Source organism: Orbicella faveolata, unplaced genomic scaffold, assembly GCF_042242905.1.
Source record: "Orbicella faveolata isolate gen_17 unplaced genomic scaffold, um_ofav_v1 contig_14, whole genome shotgun sequence".
Lineage (NCBI taxonomy): Eukaryota > Metazoa > Cnidaria > Anthozoa > Scleractinia > Merulinidae > Orbicella > Orbicella faveolata.
The window spans coordinates 3,269,089-3,287,500 of record NW_028301541.1 but is presented as its reverse complement, the minus strand read 5'-3'; the positions used below and the strand labels follow the sequence as shown (position 1 = coordinate 3,287,500).

Below are 18,412 nucleotides of genomic sequence, written 5' to 3'. Positions count from 1 at the left end.
CAGAGAAATTTGAAAACGCAACGATTACCGGTCATTTTGGATTTGTGTTTGAGGAAAACTCGGGCAGGGAAATCACGTGATTATCGTGACGTCATCGTTTTCGAAAAGCTCCGTTTTCAAAACGTTTTCTTTCCACACTAAAACGCAAAGCCGGCGTTTTCAAATTCCTCCGGTTTGAAGAGTGCTTTTGAAAAGCTCCGTTTTCGGTCCGGATTAGTGTGGACGGTAGGCCTAATCTTAGAAATAAAGCTGCGCTTTCAAATTTCTCCGGGGTAGTGACGTGGATGCACGGGACCTAAAATGTAATTTATGAGCGTCGGAGAAGGGGTTTAAGCGCGTTTCTTTCCAATTTCATGGAAATGAGTTGTACTCAGTAGTCTTTTTGACATTACTTGTTTATTGTTGTTGTTGGTTCTTTTTGACATGCCCTGCATCTAGTTCCTCTCCCGTAACTGTCCTTGCCACCGCTCTTAATTTTATCTGACTGATTTTATTTGCACTATTAGTAATTAATTAGATTTACAATTAGATTTTGGGTTGCGTCTCGCAGGGATACTTTTCCCGTTGGCGCATTACTTTTGGTCTTTTCATTTCTGCCATTGATTTACTATATATGTATATATTTAACTTATGAGACCAATAAAATTGATAGACAATTTTTTTTTGCAGTGAACTGTTCGCCTTATGGAAGACGCTTTGGTGTTTTCCCTCGTGGGAATGTAAAGTTCTTAGATTGTCGCTTTTAAGCTGCAGAGAAGAGGTAAAACATTCAAACACAGACATGAAGATAATATAAAAAACACTCGCCGACGGCTTGTGCATTGTTGAAACTTTCACACGTGTTCTCAAATTTCCGCCGTTTTACGAATGTATATAATACTTCAAACCATGCCATAGAAAATACAACCAATCAGAATACAGGAAGGCCGTTTTATATTAGACAGTATATCACACAACCTTCCCGTCGTGCACCGCGCGTATGTCGCATTAATGGTGTTAGTCGCTGTATGTTCAATGGCATGGTATAGAATAGTTGTGCAATGCTCTCGTGGTATAGGGGGATTCATGCTGACGTCATTGTTTACATTTTTGCTCATTTACATACGACTTTGCGTACAGAAGGAAACATGTTAGATATGAATTGACTCCAGGCAGCTAAAGAGCTAGTGAAACTTAATACACGGCGAAATTTCTAGTTCTTTGGGTATAATATTCAAGGAGATATTGGCTTTCAAAAACTGCAAAATAGCGCTAATGAGCTCATACGTTCTTTGTAAAATTCTGAGTTTTTAAACCCGTGTTGCACAAAAAGTATTCAATGCATCAAGCTCATATTCTTTGGCAGAGTTAATCGTACTATGACCTTTCAATATTCAAGACTGATTTATTTGTGGCTCCATCAGAAACTGAATTGCTTGTGCTAGTGAGGCAAATATTGTAAACGAGGATTCCCCTATACTATCGAATATCCCACGAGTCACTTGTATTTTTTCGGTATGTACACGAGCCTTTTTGTTGGTATACCACTCGAAAGCGTTGCGTAACTGGTATTCACTTTAGCTTGTTTATTTGTTAAATAAGAGAAAGATAATGATACACTCTTGATTTTTTGGGGTAGGTACTGGATGGATGTATCAATATGTTGTGTTGGTTTCATGTTCCTCCATTGTCAGACAAACATGTCCCTTTAAAGGTAAGACATTTGTAAATAAAAACTCCAGGGGAACTGGGCACTAGCTGGTTCAGTAAGGTTCGATTGTTAAATACAGAGGAAACTGGCTAATTCCTTCGCCAACGAGACACCAAAATATGGACGTGCTAAATGAACTTCCTTGCTGTGTTGATGGTTACAAGTTTGCTTTATTTCCTTTATGAGTAATATGTATAAAATCATGTAGGACAGTAGCGGAGAAATACAGTTACCATTATGTTACAGATGTCTCGACAGATGTTCAAGCCCTAGCTGGGGACATTTTGTTTTGTTCTTCTGCAAGGCACTTTACTCTCACAGTGCTTTTCTCCACCCCGGTGTTTTAATGGGTTACGGCTGTAGGGGTAACCCTGTGATGGACTAGCATCCCATCCAGGGGAGAGTAGAAATACTACTAGTCGCTTCGTGCTATAGAAGCCGGAGATAAGCGCCGGCCTGATGGGTCAGTGGGCTTGAACGCAGACTTTATCTTTTCACTTTTCATGAATTAACAGATACAATTTGATTTCAATGAAGAGTATTTTCTAGGCTAAGAAACGAGGATGCATAGTGCTCAGATGAAACGTAAGATATTCAGCTCGTCAAATCTTGTGTAATGTTTTACAGGCAGCCCTGAAAGAAATTCTTCATCCTTTACGTCTTCTCAAGTCAAAGACCAGGCTTCAATTTGCTGACGTTCAGTACATTTTCTTTACAAGCCCTGTGTTACGAGACCCGGAGGCAGCCATTTTACTGGGAAGACTGTTGCTGGTGTTCCTGTGTAATGCCCTTGGTGGGCACTTGGTGTTCAAGGATGTTTTACAATTAGTAAGTAATCAGGATATTATACTTAATAACTTATTCACACTTGCTGACTTCTTGTCTCTTTTAGGTGTTTTGTTCGTTTTTTTTCTCACTCTATAATTGTGAGATTCAGTTATATACGCTTCTGATAATAATTACAGAAAAACCTGACAATAGTACAAGCTCCAGTTGTTCTCTTATGGACCGTGAATGAGGGTCAGCTTGTGGTCGGTTATGAGAGGTACCCGTTGATATAGACTCCACTGCGCCCCTCTGTTGGAGGTTCCGCTATGTCAATTGGTTAGAGGGATGGAGTAGGGATGGGAAAATGATGAGAGCGCTCGCCTCCCACAATGTGGCCCGGGTTCGATTCCAGCCTGGGGCCATATGTGGGTTGAGTTTGTTGTTGGTTTTCGCCTTGTTCCGTGGGTTTTTCTCCGGATTTTCCTCCACAAAAACCAAATTCGACCAGGATAGAGGACTCGCATGAAATCCAGTTGGGGCTGATGTGGTTTCCTCTCTAAATGAATATACGTAATTTAATAAGGTCTTCGAACTTGGGTTGTAGGAATTTTTAGGGAACGTCTGTTTTCTTTTCATTTACTTCTTAGCTCACGCCGGGTTTTTCCTCTGTTATGCGTTTGGCCTTTGTGTTGGACGGCTGGGAAGATACCATTTTGGCAACGAAATCAACATCTGTCGCGTCAACTGAGGAGAGGAAAGCTCGGCTGCTGTTGATCAAAGAGATTTCTCATTTGCTTGACGACGTAAGGAGGGAAGTTACAGTTGAGCCTGTGCAAGGCGTGGCTATGAGTAATGAATGGGACAGAATAAATAACAATGACAAACAAGTCAAAGACTTGCTGACAAGAACCGAGGAGCTTATTAAAGTTTTACAAGCTGAGGATAACTGAATAAGACATAATAAGTGACTGTGAGTCAAAAATCATAGAAACGCTGGCAAGAACCGATAAGCCTGAAGACGAGTGAATCGGATATGGTGGCTATGCTTAATGAGTGAGAAAGAATTGGTAGGAATGTAGACGCTTAGTAAGTCCAAAGTTTTTATGTTGAACATAACATGTGTTTTTGGGTTTGACTTCTCTTTCTCTCTATCGTGGTTATTTTTCGTCCCACATTTACAATTCGCGAGGGCGAAGATGTTACCTCCAGGTAACTGGTCTGCTAGTAGAGGCAGTATCTCACATGTAACGTATAAACTGCCGAGATCATTATATGCGGAAAGCTGCAAACAAATGCTGTAATAGGCCACTTTCGATATATTTAAATTCAGCTTGATAGTGAGGCTTAGAGGACACAAACAAAAGAAATGAATAAACATGGCATTCAGTTTCCTTAGTTTGTGTCCTCTAGGCCTCGCTGCCACGCTAAATTTTGATATATTGAAAGTGGTCTATTCGATCTGAGATTACTGCATGTCATCACATCTATTGTAATTCATGAGCTTTTATTAAAGTCATTGTGATGAGTCAACAGACTAAATTACCAGCCTATCCACCTGTAGAGCCTCTATTTTATCTTGAGTTCGTAGAGATCGAAAGCAAGAGTATTAAACTCAGGGGATTTGAAATAGCCCGAACGCAGGAGGAGGGGGGTGGCCCTTTGCGCTCGAAGAAAATAACTCGTACGCAAAAAATAATAACCGTCTGTGGACAGACCACTCAATTACTAAAAAAGTGAGCTTGTTAAAATAAAAAATTGCAAAATTTAAGGGTATGAGCCTGAGTCATTTTTGCCTCACAGCTGTAAAATAGGAATTATTGACTTGGTAATAAGTTCTTTTTTTATCCGTCACTGTTAAAAGTATTTTGGAGCAAGTGTGAAAGTGCAATAAACAAGGGGCAATACCTAATTACAGCAATGATTAACCCTTCTCCTCCCCTCTAGGATTTCTAAACATGTGGTTTCACTGATCTATCCTCGAATATTGGGTTGGTAGGATTTCCTAAGGCTTTTCATACTTTCTTTCTCCGGGGAGTGATTAATTTGCTCTCTGTTTAATCTCTTGACATCATTTCTTAGCCTTTGAGGTTTTTAAAAATAAGCTCGATTTCCACCTCTCGTTCGAGTAGCGCGGGCTCCTTTCTCGAACAGCGGCTGGTAATCGAGCCTTAGGTTTAATTAGTTTGGATGCGGTTGTGCATTTCGTAGTAAGGTAGTTGTTAATGCTTTCACTTTCGTGTGCGAGCGAGCACATTTATTCCTTTTAGCATAACTTCTTCGTTCATTAAAATGACTATGGGTTCTTCGCTCATAGCCAAGTATTTATCTAAACACGTTTATTGCGTGATTTCATTTCGGCCTATCAAACGGAGCTACCGCTAACTTAACAAGGAATGCATTTTCGGATTAATATTTATAGAATTCAGTCAGTGCGATAACATAAATATATTTAACTATAAATTCCATATTTATCTTTAAAAAATGCCTTTATTCTGAAATTATATAATGAATCCGTGATTACGTCACGCGCGAAAATTCACCACCAGGCCTCGTTTACGAGGAATTTTCTCAAACCTCTGGCACCTTCGTGTTGTTTTCACAAGGGTATTCTTTTCATCTTTGCTACCTATGGAATTTATCCACGATAAAATTTTTAATTTGTCATTTAAAAGCGAGGCTTGGTGGCGAAATTTGTTTGTCTGATGTCATCATGCATAAGGGCTATTACCAATAGGGTTACGTTAAATAAATTAGCAGTTTAATTGGGCTTCTTTCCCAATTCAAGATGGAGACTTTTGTATTCTTTAGTCTCTATTCTTTATTTTCTATTGTTGTCGAAGAACGAAAGCAATTCCTAATTTGAGTAAACTAGAATCGTTATTAGGTTGATTTTCAGTTACTAACCACAAAGCCACAACCAGTTGTGAATCTAAGGGAGGCAATTACGTTGTGCCTGAAAAGTAAAGATTACATGGATGTAATCGAAAATGTCATCCACACTGTCTAATTGGTGCAAAACAGGCATCATCTGAAAGCCCCCCTCCCCCTCCGACCCCTCCCTTCCCCTGTTAATCTTCTACTGGCAGCTGCTTATCGTAAATAATGGACTTATCTAGATATGTTCGGAGGGTTCAAAAAAGAGGTAAATATCTCTTAACTTTTTTAACCAAGGGAGCAAACAGTCGCTTCAATTAATCAAGAGGTTCGAAAATAGAGGGTTCGAAAACTCGGGGTTTTACTCTATAAAAATAGCTGCTTATACTTAAGTAGCTTAATGGCACATTTTTGCCAGGAATTGCGGAATGTCTGAAAGGCTAAGTCAAATTTCTGATCGAAAATAGCTGCTTCTCTGGCTCTTACCAATTTACCTTACATTCGGTAATTATGATAACTACTGTACTGTATGCAACAAGAATATGCTGGTAACCCTTCATTATCAGAAAATTTGTTTGCTAGCCGCGTAATAACAATTTCACTCCCAGACTCAAGCTTTTTGTTTAACAATGTGTCTTACGTAAAGACAGTCTAGAGTGAAGTCAAAGTCTGTGGGTGAAACCACAATGTCTAACCATCCAAATAAAAGTTATTAAAACGTTATTTTATGTGCTGGCGTTTGTTTTTTTGTTATTATTATTTTGTTTCTAGGTTCAAATTTTGGGCCATCAAGGGTTTAAATCTTGGCGGGATGGGTCCGTTTCTATTCAGTTTAACTGCACTGAACTCGGATTTGCACACTCAATCTCCAGTGACCCCGTATATTTTTACTCTGGTCAGCAGAACGCAAGTCGACACACAGCTGATGTTTAAAAATATTCTTAGCTTATTTCACTTGTTCTTGCCTAGTAACCATCAGCCTGAAGACATGATTGACCATGACATCGCAATTAGGAACGTATACACAACTTAAGCAGTTGTGAAAGTGACCAGATCCCAGTTGGTTTGATAGCTCAGTTGGCAGAACACTGCACCGGTATCGCAGAGTTCATGGGTTCGAATCTCGTTCAAGCCTGAATTTTTTTCCGGGCTTTAATTGCACAACTGCTTAAGTTGTGTGTACAACTGTGATGATCAATCATGTCTTCGTATCTTTCTCCGCAGTTCAAATATATGATCTTTCATATATTCATTTGTTACCATCAGCCTGCTGGCCACGCTGCATTCAACCAACAGTGTGCTACTGCATGGACCTTAAAACGATGCATATGCTTACTGCTGCTACTCCCCAGCCTATTTATTTGACCTGAGTAGTAACTTTTCATTGGATCCAATCCCTTTGAATTATTACTTTAAAATTTTACAAAAGTGTTATAAATGGCTCGCCTTAACTTCGGCTCAGTACTGTAAATTACGACGCAAATCGGGGACTCATAGTTTATTGCCCCTGTCACTTATGGTTCAAGTTAGCCACTGAAAGGGTGACAAACAGCGATTTTAATTTCATTAAATAGTTAATAATTTCATTAATAAAATGTGACCTAATTATGTGATTAGTAGGTCATTGCCAAGAGAGGATGAGGAGTAATAGAATTAATCCCCCTATAGGCGTCATTCCCAAGGTAATCCCTTTCAAGTTATTTTTAGATCACTCCAGGGCCTGGTTGTTCGAAAGCCGGTTAACGCTAACCCAGGATTAAAAGTTAACCAAAGTAATGTTTTTTCATTGCTTATTTTCTGTGAAGTTTGAGATTATTCAAACTCAAAACTGTGAGACAAGCTTTATAGATGGAAAACCTCTCCCAAAAGTTACAAAACTGAAATCAAAATTCTCGCTATAATCCTGGGTTGGCTTAAATTAATCGGGATTTAAACAACCCGGCCCAAGGGCCCGTGTTTGGAAGTTCTCGAAAAGTTTTCGCACCCAAAAAGCTGTGGCAAAATCTCAAACCTTATGACTTCAGAGCTGTTTTATTCACATATTCTTAATATGAACAGAGGCTATCTTCACACAAGAAGTTTCAGGCGTTTACACCTCTCTGTCTTTAAATACCGATTAACTAAATTAAAAATGGCTTTGCGGGCCCGAAAAGTTTCCGTGGCTTTGGAGAAACGGGCCCCAGGTTGTAAAAATCACGCGAGTGTCAAGAGATAGCCAATCCTGTGACGCGATTTCACGCACGTGACCGCGGCCCAATCGGCTTTACTCGCACTTTTCTCTTTCAAGAAAAATCCAGCCAACGCGCGTGGTAAAATTTTGCTCCGAAGAAATGGGTAACATGTCTAAAACAAACTTAAAAGGGATTCCTTTGGGAATAAGGCGTATATGGGGAATTTACTCTCCTACCTTTCTTCTGCCTCTCTTGTATCTGCTAATTACACGACTGTCTCCTCGTGAACCTGGTCATCACCGCTTGGAAAAGTGTGTTGCAGCCCTCTTTTCTGTTCCTGCATTCTACTACACCCCTCGCCTCCCGTCGCTAACAGACATTCTTGCAAGTCATGGGCTGGCAGATTGTTTCGTTGGTTGCACGACTTCCCTATGTCGCCTCTGTCACAGTCGTATGTCTTCCTTGTAACTGGTGACTCCATATCTCCACTTCCGTCTTTCCATTCCTGATCCTGAAGCAGAGGAAGACCTCGGCCGTTCTTTCTTCTTTCTTCCATTTCTTCCCCAGATACTGTTTGTCTTTCAAAGAGCTCTTTGCGAGCGGTCACGTCGAAGCATAAACATTTAAACAAACCGTTGAAAACTGCCTTAAACTCCTTGTTTAATGTTCCGTATGCAATTGCGTTCAGTGCACTGTTGGCTATCGGGAAGATGTTGGCAATACTCATGAGAACAGATTCCGTCTCAGTGTAGCTGTCGTTATCCCTGTCACGATATTTGAGCCAAAATGTAAACACGGCATGTTGCGGTAGCATGCAAACGGCGTATAACACAACAAGCGCGATTAGCATGTTTGTTATCCGCTTTGTTTGCTTGGCTCGTTTTCGAATGGTTTTCCTGAACACTTCGCTTTGTTCGCATGTCTCCATGCCAACCGGGAGGGAATTTTTTTTCAAAGTATACGCCGTGATTCCTGCGAGCACCGCTATGACGCACAGAGGTAGAAGGTATTGGAACACAAACATTGATACCCAGTATGCTTCCGATGCCTTGTCCGTTGGCCAGGCCTCCCAGCAGATCCATATTCCAGGTTCTGGCGAGGAATGCTTAAGAATAAGTATGAGAGGTAAAGCCGTCAGAGCTGAAACCACCCAAATCACTGCAACAATCAACATCACCGTCTTGTAGGTAAGCCTGGATTTTACTGGAAAAACAATCGCGCGGTATCTATCTGCAGTGATGGCCAACAGGGTGCCGATGGAGACAGAAAGCGAGAGTGGAAGTGTTATGTAAGCAAGATAGCACATGAAGCCTCCAAGGGGCCAGTGATAGCAATTTTCTAAAACTAACATTTGCGTCGGAACGTAGACAATGACCAGGATCAGGTCGTGGAATGCTAAGTTGAACGTAAACATGTTACAACTGGTCTGCATTCCTTTGCGCTTGAGAATCGCTATGCAGACCACTACGTTTCCAAATGTTCCAAGGATAAATATAATAGAGTAGGCCAGCCGTAAAATCCATTTTATATAGGTTGACTCGGAATTGCATTCAGGATCAAACGTGGTTGTGTTGTTCATTCTGTTTGTAAGCGTTGTCAGCGAGATAAGGCACGGTGAGGTAAAATATCACTAGCTGGGAGCCAAACGGCCGGATTTCGTGTCTGGAGCCAGTTATAACAGCTGAGCACGATGTCCTTCTTCAGCCAACTCTTTTCATTCAAGTAACCGTACTTCAATGCTTTCCGAGTCTAGAGGTAAAAAAAATTGCGAGAGTTCACGTTGTAAATAACATTTGTAACTCAGCTGTCATATAATGTTATCAGTTTTTATTAAAAACTGGATCATTAGATAATGCAGTTCAGGAGTTTTCATTAATTGGCTTAGCTATCATGAAATATGACTCACTGTACCATGCTCTACAAATATGGTAAACGTAAGAGTATAATTTTTTGGTTCGTTGTTATTGTTATTTTCTGTTAGTTTTCTATATTTGGGGGGCGTTTTTAATAAAACAATTTTTCCACTCGCGCTTGCGGGATATGATATGATTATAGCCAACTCGGCTCATATCAAACGCACGCTCGTCTAATAATTGTTAAGTATTCGCAGGTGATACGCTCTTGGTTTGAGTGTAAGATACTTCCACCTGCCCTCACGGTTTTCTATTCCTTTTAGACTGTCATATCGTTCCTTCGCTGCACCCATATCATGTTACGACTATTTTTTGATATTTTTGATGTCATGTTTCAACTATTTTTCCTTCTTGCTAACAGAACTAACATTATACACTATTCCTTAAGTTTTACTGAATCACATACAGTATACTGTGTTAAGTTCTCATTGGTCCTGTAAACCGATTAGTCTCTAAATTAACAGGTGACCGCGGTTCCTACAAAAGACCCATCTACATATACACTTGCATTGTAAAGAATGAAAACAAAAGTGTAAAAAAACTACCTTAAAAGTAATATTCCACCGTATGGCAATATCATTAGAAGGAATAAAACATCCGAAACTTCGTAATTCAGTGGAAAGCACGTATACAAGCGCATTCTAAATTCGAATAACAAAAAGCGCACGTGAGCTCGAATATTTCTGGATTCTTATAAAGAAAGCAATAAAAATGATTAATATCAATATTAAATGTTTTCAAACAACGATTGTACCCACAAGAAGCTTAGCATAAGATCCCTTTATCGTTAGCCATAATCACTATCATAGACATTTTGTTGTGACGGTAATGAGAAGACGAGATCTGAAGGTCCCTCCCAGCTTTTTGAAAACTCCATACACACATATACTTAATTGAGACACGATAAAACTGACATCATGTAGTTACAAAGTTGAGATATATAAAAAGAAAATAAAAACTGATTTACATGTTTGCTGTGTGGGGGCAAGAGGAGGACATCAAGTGATTGGTCTCATTTTTAAAGTTAAAGAGATCTAGTGGCTCTGACTCTAATTAGATGGAAGGCTATTCCACAAAGAAACTTAGTTTTCAAAATCGGAACGGAGCTTAGGCAAAGCTAATTTGTCGACCATATTTTCAAGTCCGTATTTTCAAGTTTCCTACATTTTCATAGTCTGATCAGTCGTAGTTTTAAACATTAATTTCAATTTTTTCCCCTTCTGATATATTTAGGTTATCCGATCATATTTACCGCAGAGGACGGTAGCGGCTACTGAGAATGATAATCAAACTTGGTGATAAGCCTTAAGGCGCGATTTTGCAATTTTTGTAATTTGTCAGTATTAACATTACCTCGTTGTTGAGACCGTCCCACATAGGGACTACAGCAATAATCGAAATATGGTTCGATAAAAGCCCTATATAGCAATATAGCTGTAAACGGCTTCAACCTTTTAAGCGCGCCAATATCAGAGGAGATATTTACTGGGGTTTCCAGTGAATATGCCTATTCAGTTGAACACGCTGTTTTTTGGCTGTAAGAAAACAGGCGACAAGAACGGACCATTTGTGAAATGGTCAGTAGCTTGAGGCCACTTCACTCCTGTCTCGTCAGTGGACAGAGCTAGCTTCTTCCTATATCGATCTCTTTATAGCTATAGTCACTCACAATTATTATTTTTTTTCACAGTTCGAATGATGTTTTATCAAAACAGATATTACCTGCACATACGTGAAAATCCTCCACCGGACTAGCAGCGTCGCGCAGCCGGGCGCCAGTACTGATGTAACTTATTTCCCGGGACTTATCTGTCCCAAACTCGATCTTTTCAGTACGGTATCTATAGTTTCCCCGACAGTGTTGACAGAGGTTTTGTTTCTTTTGACGAGGTGATTCTTATTGTGAACAACGAGCAAACCGAAAACAATTCGTGAACAGACGATCTGTGTTATTACCAGAAACCACTCGAAGGCTGTCCCCCAAGCATCCTGATCATGAGGACTAAGCGTACGTGAGGAAAACTAATAAAAACGGGAAACTCATCCTCATCCAATCAGGTTTATTTCTATATATTGTGATTGTTTTCTGTTGCTCTTTATGACTTCAATAAGAATTATTTGTTTTCCACGGCTGGTTTTCATCGTTATGCGAAAGAATTAATGCATTGAAACGGTTTTCACGCATTCAAGTCAGCTCTCGCGGTTGACGGTGTGAAAATTCTACTTTAGGGTTAGATAAGTGTAGTTGTCATTCATACATTTCACTTAGCAGATCTTATTTGTTTTTACTTTAAATTTTCTTCTCAGTAATTGGAGATTGTATAAAAGCTTATTTACCCAGACCAGCTGTGCAGAGATAACTCAGATAACTCAGTGTTGTCATGTGTTTGGTATGCAAATTATCCCCCCTCAAAGACGCGATGTAATGTTCACAAACTGTCATAACTTTTTCGCCGAGCCTCTTTACAAAGACCTCGCTTTAATTACAGCCATATCCGCGAGTAATAAATGAGGGATCGAGCTCAAATCGAATAGATAATCATTCAAACTTGAGCGGAAGTTTGAATTAAGTAGCTTATTTTCCTTCTACTTATGTTTTTTAACTCTTTACTGTAGACGTTCGCGCGCACTCTGTGCAGCAAAAATGAACAGATATGTCACTTACGCATTTCCAGCGCCTGACAAAGATATCAATTTTATGCTTTTTGTTTGTCAGTTTCCCTAAGAAAAATAAATATCATCTCATATAAAATATTCTGCGCCCGGATTGTACTTGCCCTTTACAACTACTTTCAATGGACGTATTTACGCCTTGCAGTTGTCTATTTTCAAACTTTTGAAGCTTTTCTCGCCAACTATACGTACACTATGGTGTGTTCCATTATAGTATATTCATGTTTATTAATTAGTTGTAATTCACATATCAACCGTTTACGTTTTCACGAAGCTCCCAACAGTTTTTCGGCTTAAACCGACATCGTTCGTACCAACTCGTGGTAGGACAATCTAACGAGTTAGAGGTTCAAATATCCTTTGAAATTATAGACTGGAGTCAGTACGTGTTTAAAAAAAAATAATACGTGCGTCAAATACTATGTCAACCTGCCAACTTTCAATAGAAATAAGTTTTATATTTTCAATCCGGACATTGTGTTTTATGCTTGTATGCTCAGCTGCTATGCTTCCGCTTTCATTAACTCGGAGTCCCAATGGCTTGCATTCGCCTAAAACTACTTATCGGTTTACGAGCATACATGAAAATATGGACTATTCCTTATTTTTCTTCCTGGTCGAATGAAGTAAAAGCACCGAGGTTGAGCGCAGTTTTAGCGTGAATCATTAAGTATAACCAATTACCTGTCAGATAACAAAATTTTGATACAGAACTTCAGAGAATGGCGGTGAAATGATACTAATTTCTGTTCGTTTGCTGTAAATCTGGACGCAATTTACATTAAAATAAGCTTCCTTCTTTGAGGTTTAGATAACAGGAGTATTTTCGGGGAGGGTGTTAAGAGATTATAATTAAGCTATGTATTTCTTCGACCCTGGATGTTTTTAGACTCGCTTAAAACAAGAAAGACCTAATAGCATTAGTCTCTTGCGCAAATGCTATGGTTTTCTTCCGAAGTGTTTTTTGTATACCTTTGAAACAGATGTATGTAGAATAAAAGAACACTGAAGCAGGTTATATTTGTTGTTATAACAAAGAAAGTGAAAGAAACCAATTGCAGTCTTTTGGAACGGAAGCTTGCCAAGTTATTGTGTAAAGTAGCGCTTTAACCGTCGACGTATTAGATGAATCGAGTGCATTGCTGAGTAAAATGACGATGAAAAACTGTCTTCCAACCAATTCAAGGCGTGCACATTTTCAGTCTAAGAAGGATTTCACGAAAGCTTTTAGTTTCAACATGAATTAGCAGGTTAAATGTTTAGCATACTACTTTTGGTATTCAGTAATTCACCTCGCATTGCTTTCTGTTTTTTCTAGTTATTACAGTTAGCATTTTACTTATATGTTCGTTAATGCCTACCTTTAGTATATGTCAGCTCTATGCAACAACGTCAAGTGTGAATTCGAGTCTTTTAGTTTATAGCCTCGCGTTCAGAATCTCAATACTCTTTAGCAGATGGTGGTATCCCACACATTTTAGGATCGACGTAAAGCTAAAAAGTGAAATCCGATCTTGCCAAAATTCGTTTTCGCTATTTGACTGATAGTAAGTCCTGCTTGCCCAAATAAAAAAAGACACACCAAGCGTCTTAAATCAATCTTCACGGTATTGCCATCTTTTAATTAAAATTCCTTCGTGTTCATTGGTTCTCGAAAAAAAATGACTGATTGAACACGCTGTAATTTGGTTTTGACTTTTATTTTAATTCAAGAAGTGCCAAAAGATTTTATGAGATACTGTCAGAAACGCTGTCCTTTGTCATGGTAACATTTACAACGACTTTAAACATCAGTTTAATTACCGAAAGAAAATTGGTGCGAAGCTCTTTGTTAGAATCAGAACAGAAAAGGAGATGTAAAATTAATCCGTTAATGCAGGGTTTTATTTGTTTATTTTCGTCGAGGAATAACACAAAATGTGTGAAAAATTAGTTAGGGGATTTTTCGGAAGGATTTGGGATTTTGAAGTTAAATTAAATATGTAGCACTATACCTGTAGATTAGCTACGTAAACTTGAACTAAACTAAACAACAACATACAATAATGAACTTTAATTTATGCAGTGGAATCCCAATCTTTCAAACCTCCAAGGGAAAGAAAAATTGGCTTGAAAATCGGGTAGTTCGAGAAATCGTGGAGGGGGGGGGGGGGGATATTCAACGAGGGAAGGGAAGCAATGTTGATTCGAGTTTACCGAGGGTTCCAAAAATTAAGGGTTCATGAGATCGGGATTCCTCTTTATATGTTTTTTTATATGTTTCCACAAGGATCTGCAGGTTTTGTCGAAGGGTTGAACATGATCGAGATGCTCGTGTTTATCTAACGCTGCTAAGATTAATTAAATCAAAATAATTTGTTTTAAATGAATGTCGTTTTCATGAAATAAAAAGCGTCTTTCAAGCGGCTAGCCAGGCTGTCCCGTTCAATTATTTTTCCGTTTGATCGTCGATCCGCTATATCGAATATGAGCCGGACAAACCTACTCCAGGGACTGAGGCCGAGGCATGGCCAACCGCCATATTGAATAACTACGAGCGACATGATCAGAGAAAAGAACAAAGCACTTACCCATGGCTCCCATAGCAGGACTTATTGACACGTTTTGGCGGCCTCTTCTCAGCTTTGACTTCGAAGTTGGCGCTCGCCGAATAGAGAGAGTACGGCAAAAATCTATCCCAGTGTAGCATTAATGAAGCAACTGTTTTTGTTATTACTAGTAGCATTATTATTTATTTATTTATTTTTTCAAATTCGAGCCCGGGCGTGTAACTTGGGTCTAACGACAAAGAAATTTACCGCCATATACGAACTATACACCTTATATGATGGTTTGTCTTTTCGTTTTCGTTTCACGATGGATTGTAAGATTAGATTTTTCCTCAAATAATAACCCAGTTTTTTAACATCACTGAAGCGGATTATTATATATGTTCACTAGAGTAACGAAAACATTTTTCAGTTTATGAGACGATTGCAATTGTCAAAAACTACTTATTATAAGTAGTTTTTACTAGGACTAAAATCGTGAGTATAAATAAAAAGCCGAATGACAAGATTGAATAATTATCCTCTGCTAGGCTTGGTAATCAGATTCAAGCAGGTGAATTAAAGAACATACTGCGTCAGAATTTATTGACCTTTCGATGTATTTCTTGTGTTTATAAAAAACTACCACCGTCGTTGGTGAGTATATGGAAACCGGCCCTTTGCTGAACGTTATACCGAGAACCCGGGGTTTGTTTATACCATCTGGCCGTGCCGGGGATGTCAGAAACTAAGTTAAATGCATGTAAGCTTATTGACTTCCATTTTTGATCTCCATTTTGTTTCATTCTGAGCTGATTGTCGACCTGTCAAATGTCTTTCAGTAGGATGTCACAACCTACTTTAGCGTCAAGTATTTCCACCCTTTGATCTGCTTTCTGTCTGCAACAAATGGCCGTTTTGAAGTGCCATTTGCGTTTTAATAAGCTCTTGAAAACCATTGCAAACTCTTTGTTCAGTGTCCCGTATGCAATAGGATTCAACGCGCAGTTCGCCATTGGAAAAACATTCGAGAACCTGAATATATACATTTTGAATCCCATCTGGTTAAGGTTTCCATATTCCATCCAAAAAAACACCGCGTGTTGAGGCAACATACAAATAGCATAAATCAATACTAACGCAAGTAGCATTTTAGTAATCTTAGCTCCCTGTTGCATCCGTTTTCGCACGGCTTTCGTAACGACTAACGAATCCCTCTTTCTATTGAACAATGAATTGGCTCTTAGTTTCCAAGCAGCGATACTTGATAGCACGGCAATAACGATCAGAGGTGCGACGTACTGAAGGACAAAAATTGATATCCAGTAAATATTGTCGATGGCTGAATCTTTGGGCCAGCCGGGTTCAGAACAGTACACTTGCCCGTTTGCACTCGTCTCTGTCCCTGCAACAAAGATAATCGGCAATGCTAGGAGTAGAGAGATGACCCATATGCCAGAGATGATCAACTGGATCTTCCACACTGTTAGCTTAGGCGTCAGCGGAGAGACCATCGCACGATAACGGTTAACTGTAATGGCGAGTAAGGAACCAATTGACGCCGACAAGCAGAGTGGAATTATTATATAAGCGATTCTGCACATCGTGTCACCCAAAGCCCAGTTGTGTTCGTTCTCGAAAGCTGTCATTTGCGTGGGGACGTAAATGGTCACGACAATGAGGTCCGCGCAAGCGAGGTTGAAGGTGTAAAGGTTGTTGCTTGAACGAAGGCGTTTACGTCTCATTACGGCATAACATACGACTAAGTTACCCGTAATGCCGACGACAAACACCGAGATATATAAAACACGTAACGTCCATTTGAGTGGACCTGGCTCGGAAACGCTCGTCATCTGTTCGATAGATGAAGATGAGTTTTCCTCGGACATCTTCGTGGAATAAAAACAATTTAGAATTTTTTAAGTGGTAAATAAGAGCGAGTGCCCAACAGAAGCTAAAACATAGCGAAGCTTAAGCTTATTTTGAACAATGCAGTCGCAACTACAAATGCAAAGCTTATATATCCTATATTATTCATAATAAAAAGCTTTTCTTTTTTGCATGTGTATTTTCTTTTCAGAAAACAAAGAATGCATGGTTTGAGACCAGTAGGAGATTTAACAAGACACTGTTTTGAACGGGTTTTGTCTAAAAACAAAATATTATGAACCTCGTACGAGTTAAAATGAAAATTTTAAGTTAGTTTCTTAACGTTATTCATTTTGCACCAAAAATAAAATGTTTTCTCTTGATTTTTCTTAAAGTGATAACAGAAATCAAGTTTGCAAATAAATATATATGTTTAATTTAATTTTATTCAAGAGCGATCTAACAGTCTTGTGATCTAAGATTTTAAGCGACACCATAGCATGGAATAAAATTCAAACTTTACTATTGGCTTATCTTGATTACACTTGATTGCAATTCATTTATCATTTGTGTAATATCCCGTGGAGATTTTAATTGCATCCTTCTTTACCACTAAGCTTGTTTCTGTAGACAACATGGGAACTCAACATATGCTTTTGCAAGAGCACATTTAATTTAATTTATTTTAAGACTTTTTTTTTCCATTTCATGTCAATAGATATATTAAAAGAGCAACGTCATAATCTGCCGGAAAGACTATACCAGCTGCTAAGTGCTCAAGTTAATAGTGTCTTTTTGAAACGAACTGGAGAAACCGGCATTTTAAGAGTTCTCGCCGATAACTAAATTTCATTTCGTCTTTATTCATGATTAACGCTAATCCCTATCGAGACGGCGAAAGTCAATGTAATACGTAAATTAAAGCTTCAGTCCAATTGAAATAAGTTGCTTTCAAGTTGTGTTAAGAGCATTGTGTGGAAGCTACTCAACCATTCTGATTTACAAAGCTAAAAATAACAAAGGAAAGATCCAAAAAAAATTTCTCCCGTGAATTTGTTTGATGTTATTTTTGGTACGATCTGGCAAGTTCAGGCCTCTTGATAAATTGTTGCTGACGTAATAATACCATATAATATATCGGTTATAAGCCCCCCCCCCCTGTCGCATCATCACTGATAAGTCCCCCCGTTAATTTATAAGACCGTCTCGTGCTAACAAGGGGAAAGTCGGTTATTCGAGAACTTTTAACGTTCCTTTTTTCAAAAGCTTTCAGCTTCTCTGTTTTATGTTTTCAATAGGAAAGAGGCTGAGCAAATATGCAAGTAGATTACAGATCAAAAAGGTTTAATAGACCATTTCCGAGTTGCCTTTTGCCTCGCTTTCAAAACGAGTCTTCGTGCAAAACCATTCATATGAAAATGAGTTCTACCTACAGGTTTATTTTCATGTAAATTAAACTCCTTTTCAAGTGAAAGGTTTGCACGAACACTCGTTTTGAAACAGAGACACAAGGTAACTCGGAAATGGCCCATTAGGACGACTTTTATAAAACTGAATATACTGAACACTCATTACAACCGCTGTGAGCCAGTTCCTGCCAGTTCATTCAGTGAAAACCCAATTTGTATACACCACTCCTCCACCCCACCGATATAAGCTCCCCCAATCACAAGCCCTCCCCAAGGGTTGCGAAGTTTTGTGAACCCAGGTATTATGACTAGTATTATAAAGTACCTAATTTGGGTTTGTTGCTTCAATACACAAGACAATGCGCTCTCTGAAATCAAAATAGTACCTTGTGGGTGCCCACTAACGTATAACAGGCTACGAGCAAATTATCTTTGGCTCGAGAAGAAACATGCCGACTTAATTTGACTAACAATAGATGGATCGAAACCGACCAATGACTGTTGACAATCTTTACAC

General features: G+C 39.0%; 3 protein-coding genes across 4 annotated transcripts in view; 1 reads left to right on the top strand and 2 right to left on the bottom strand.

The window, feature by feature from the left end:
• LOC110069377 (Fanconi anemia group C protein-like) overlaps positions 1-3,997 on the top strand; it is a 32,026-nt gene extending 28,029 nt beyond the window's left edge. For both annotated transcript variants that reach the window (XM_089287277.1, XM_020776896.2), the window contains exons 14-17: positions 670-760; positions 1,619-1,693; positions 2,318-2,518; positions 3,106-3,997. In XM_089287277.1, coding sequence (XP_089143403.1) covers positions 670-760; positions 1,619-1,693; positions 2,318-2,518; positions 3,106-3,408 — 670 coding nt within the window. In that variant the 3' untranslated portion in view covers positions 3,409-3,997. The remainder of the gene's footprint in view (positions 1-669; positions 761-1,618; positions 1,694-2,317; positions 2,519-3,105) is intronic.
• A 1,254-nt stretch (positions 3,998-5,251) lies between these two features.
• LOC110069354 (galanin receptor 2a-like) lies at positions 5,252-13,693 on the bottom strand. The gene is made up of 2 exons (XM_020776865.2): positions 13,451-13,693; positions 5,252-9,252 (listed from the first exon to the last, which is right to left on the bottom strand). The coding sequence occupies exon 2, from the start codon at positions 9,080-9,082 to the stop codon at positions 7,769-7,771; it is 1,314 nt and encodes a 437-aa protein (XP_020632524.2). The 5' UTR covers positions 9,083-9,252; positions 13,451-13,693; the 3' UTR covers positions 5,252-7,768.
• Positions 13,694-14,841: 1,148 nt separating this feature from the next.
• On the bottom strand, positions 14,842-16,554 carry LOC110069410 (neuropeptide FF receptor 2-like). The gene has a single exon (XM_020776937.2). It carries the CDS (start codon positions 16,504-16,506, stop codon positions 15,445-15,447), a length of 1,062 nt encoding a protein of 353 aa, XP_020632596.1. The 5' UTR covers positions 16,507-16,554; the 3' UTR covers positions 14,842-15,444.
• Between the last annotated feature and the right edge of the window lie 1,858 nt (positions 16,555-18,412).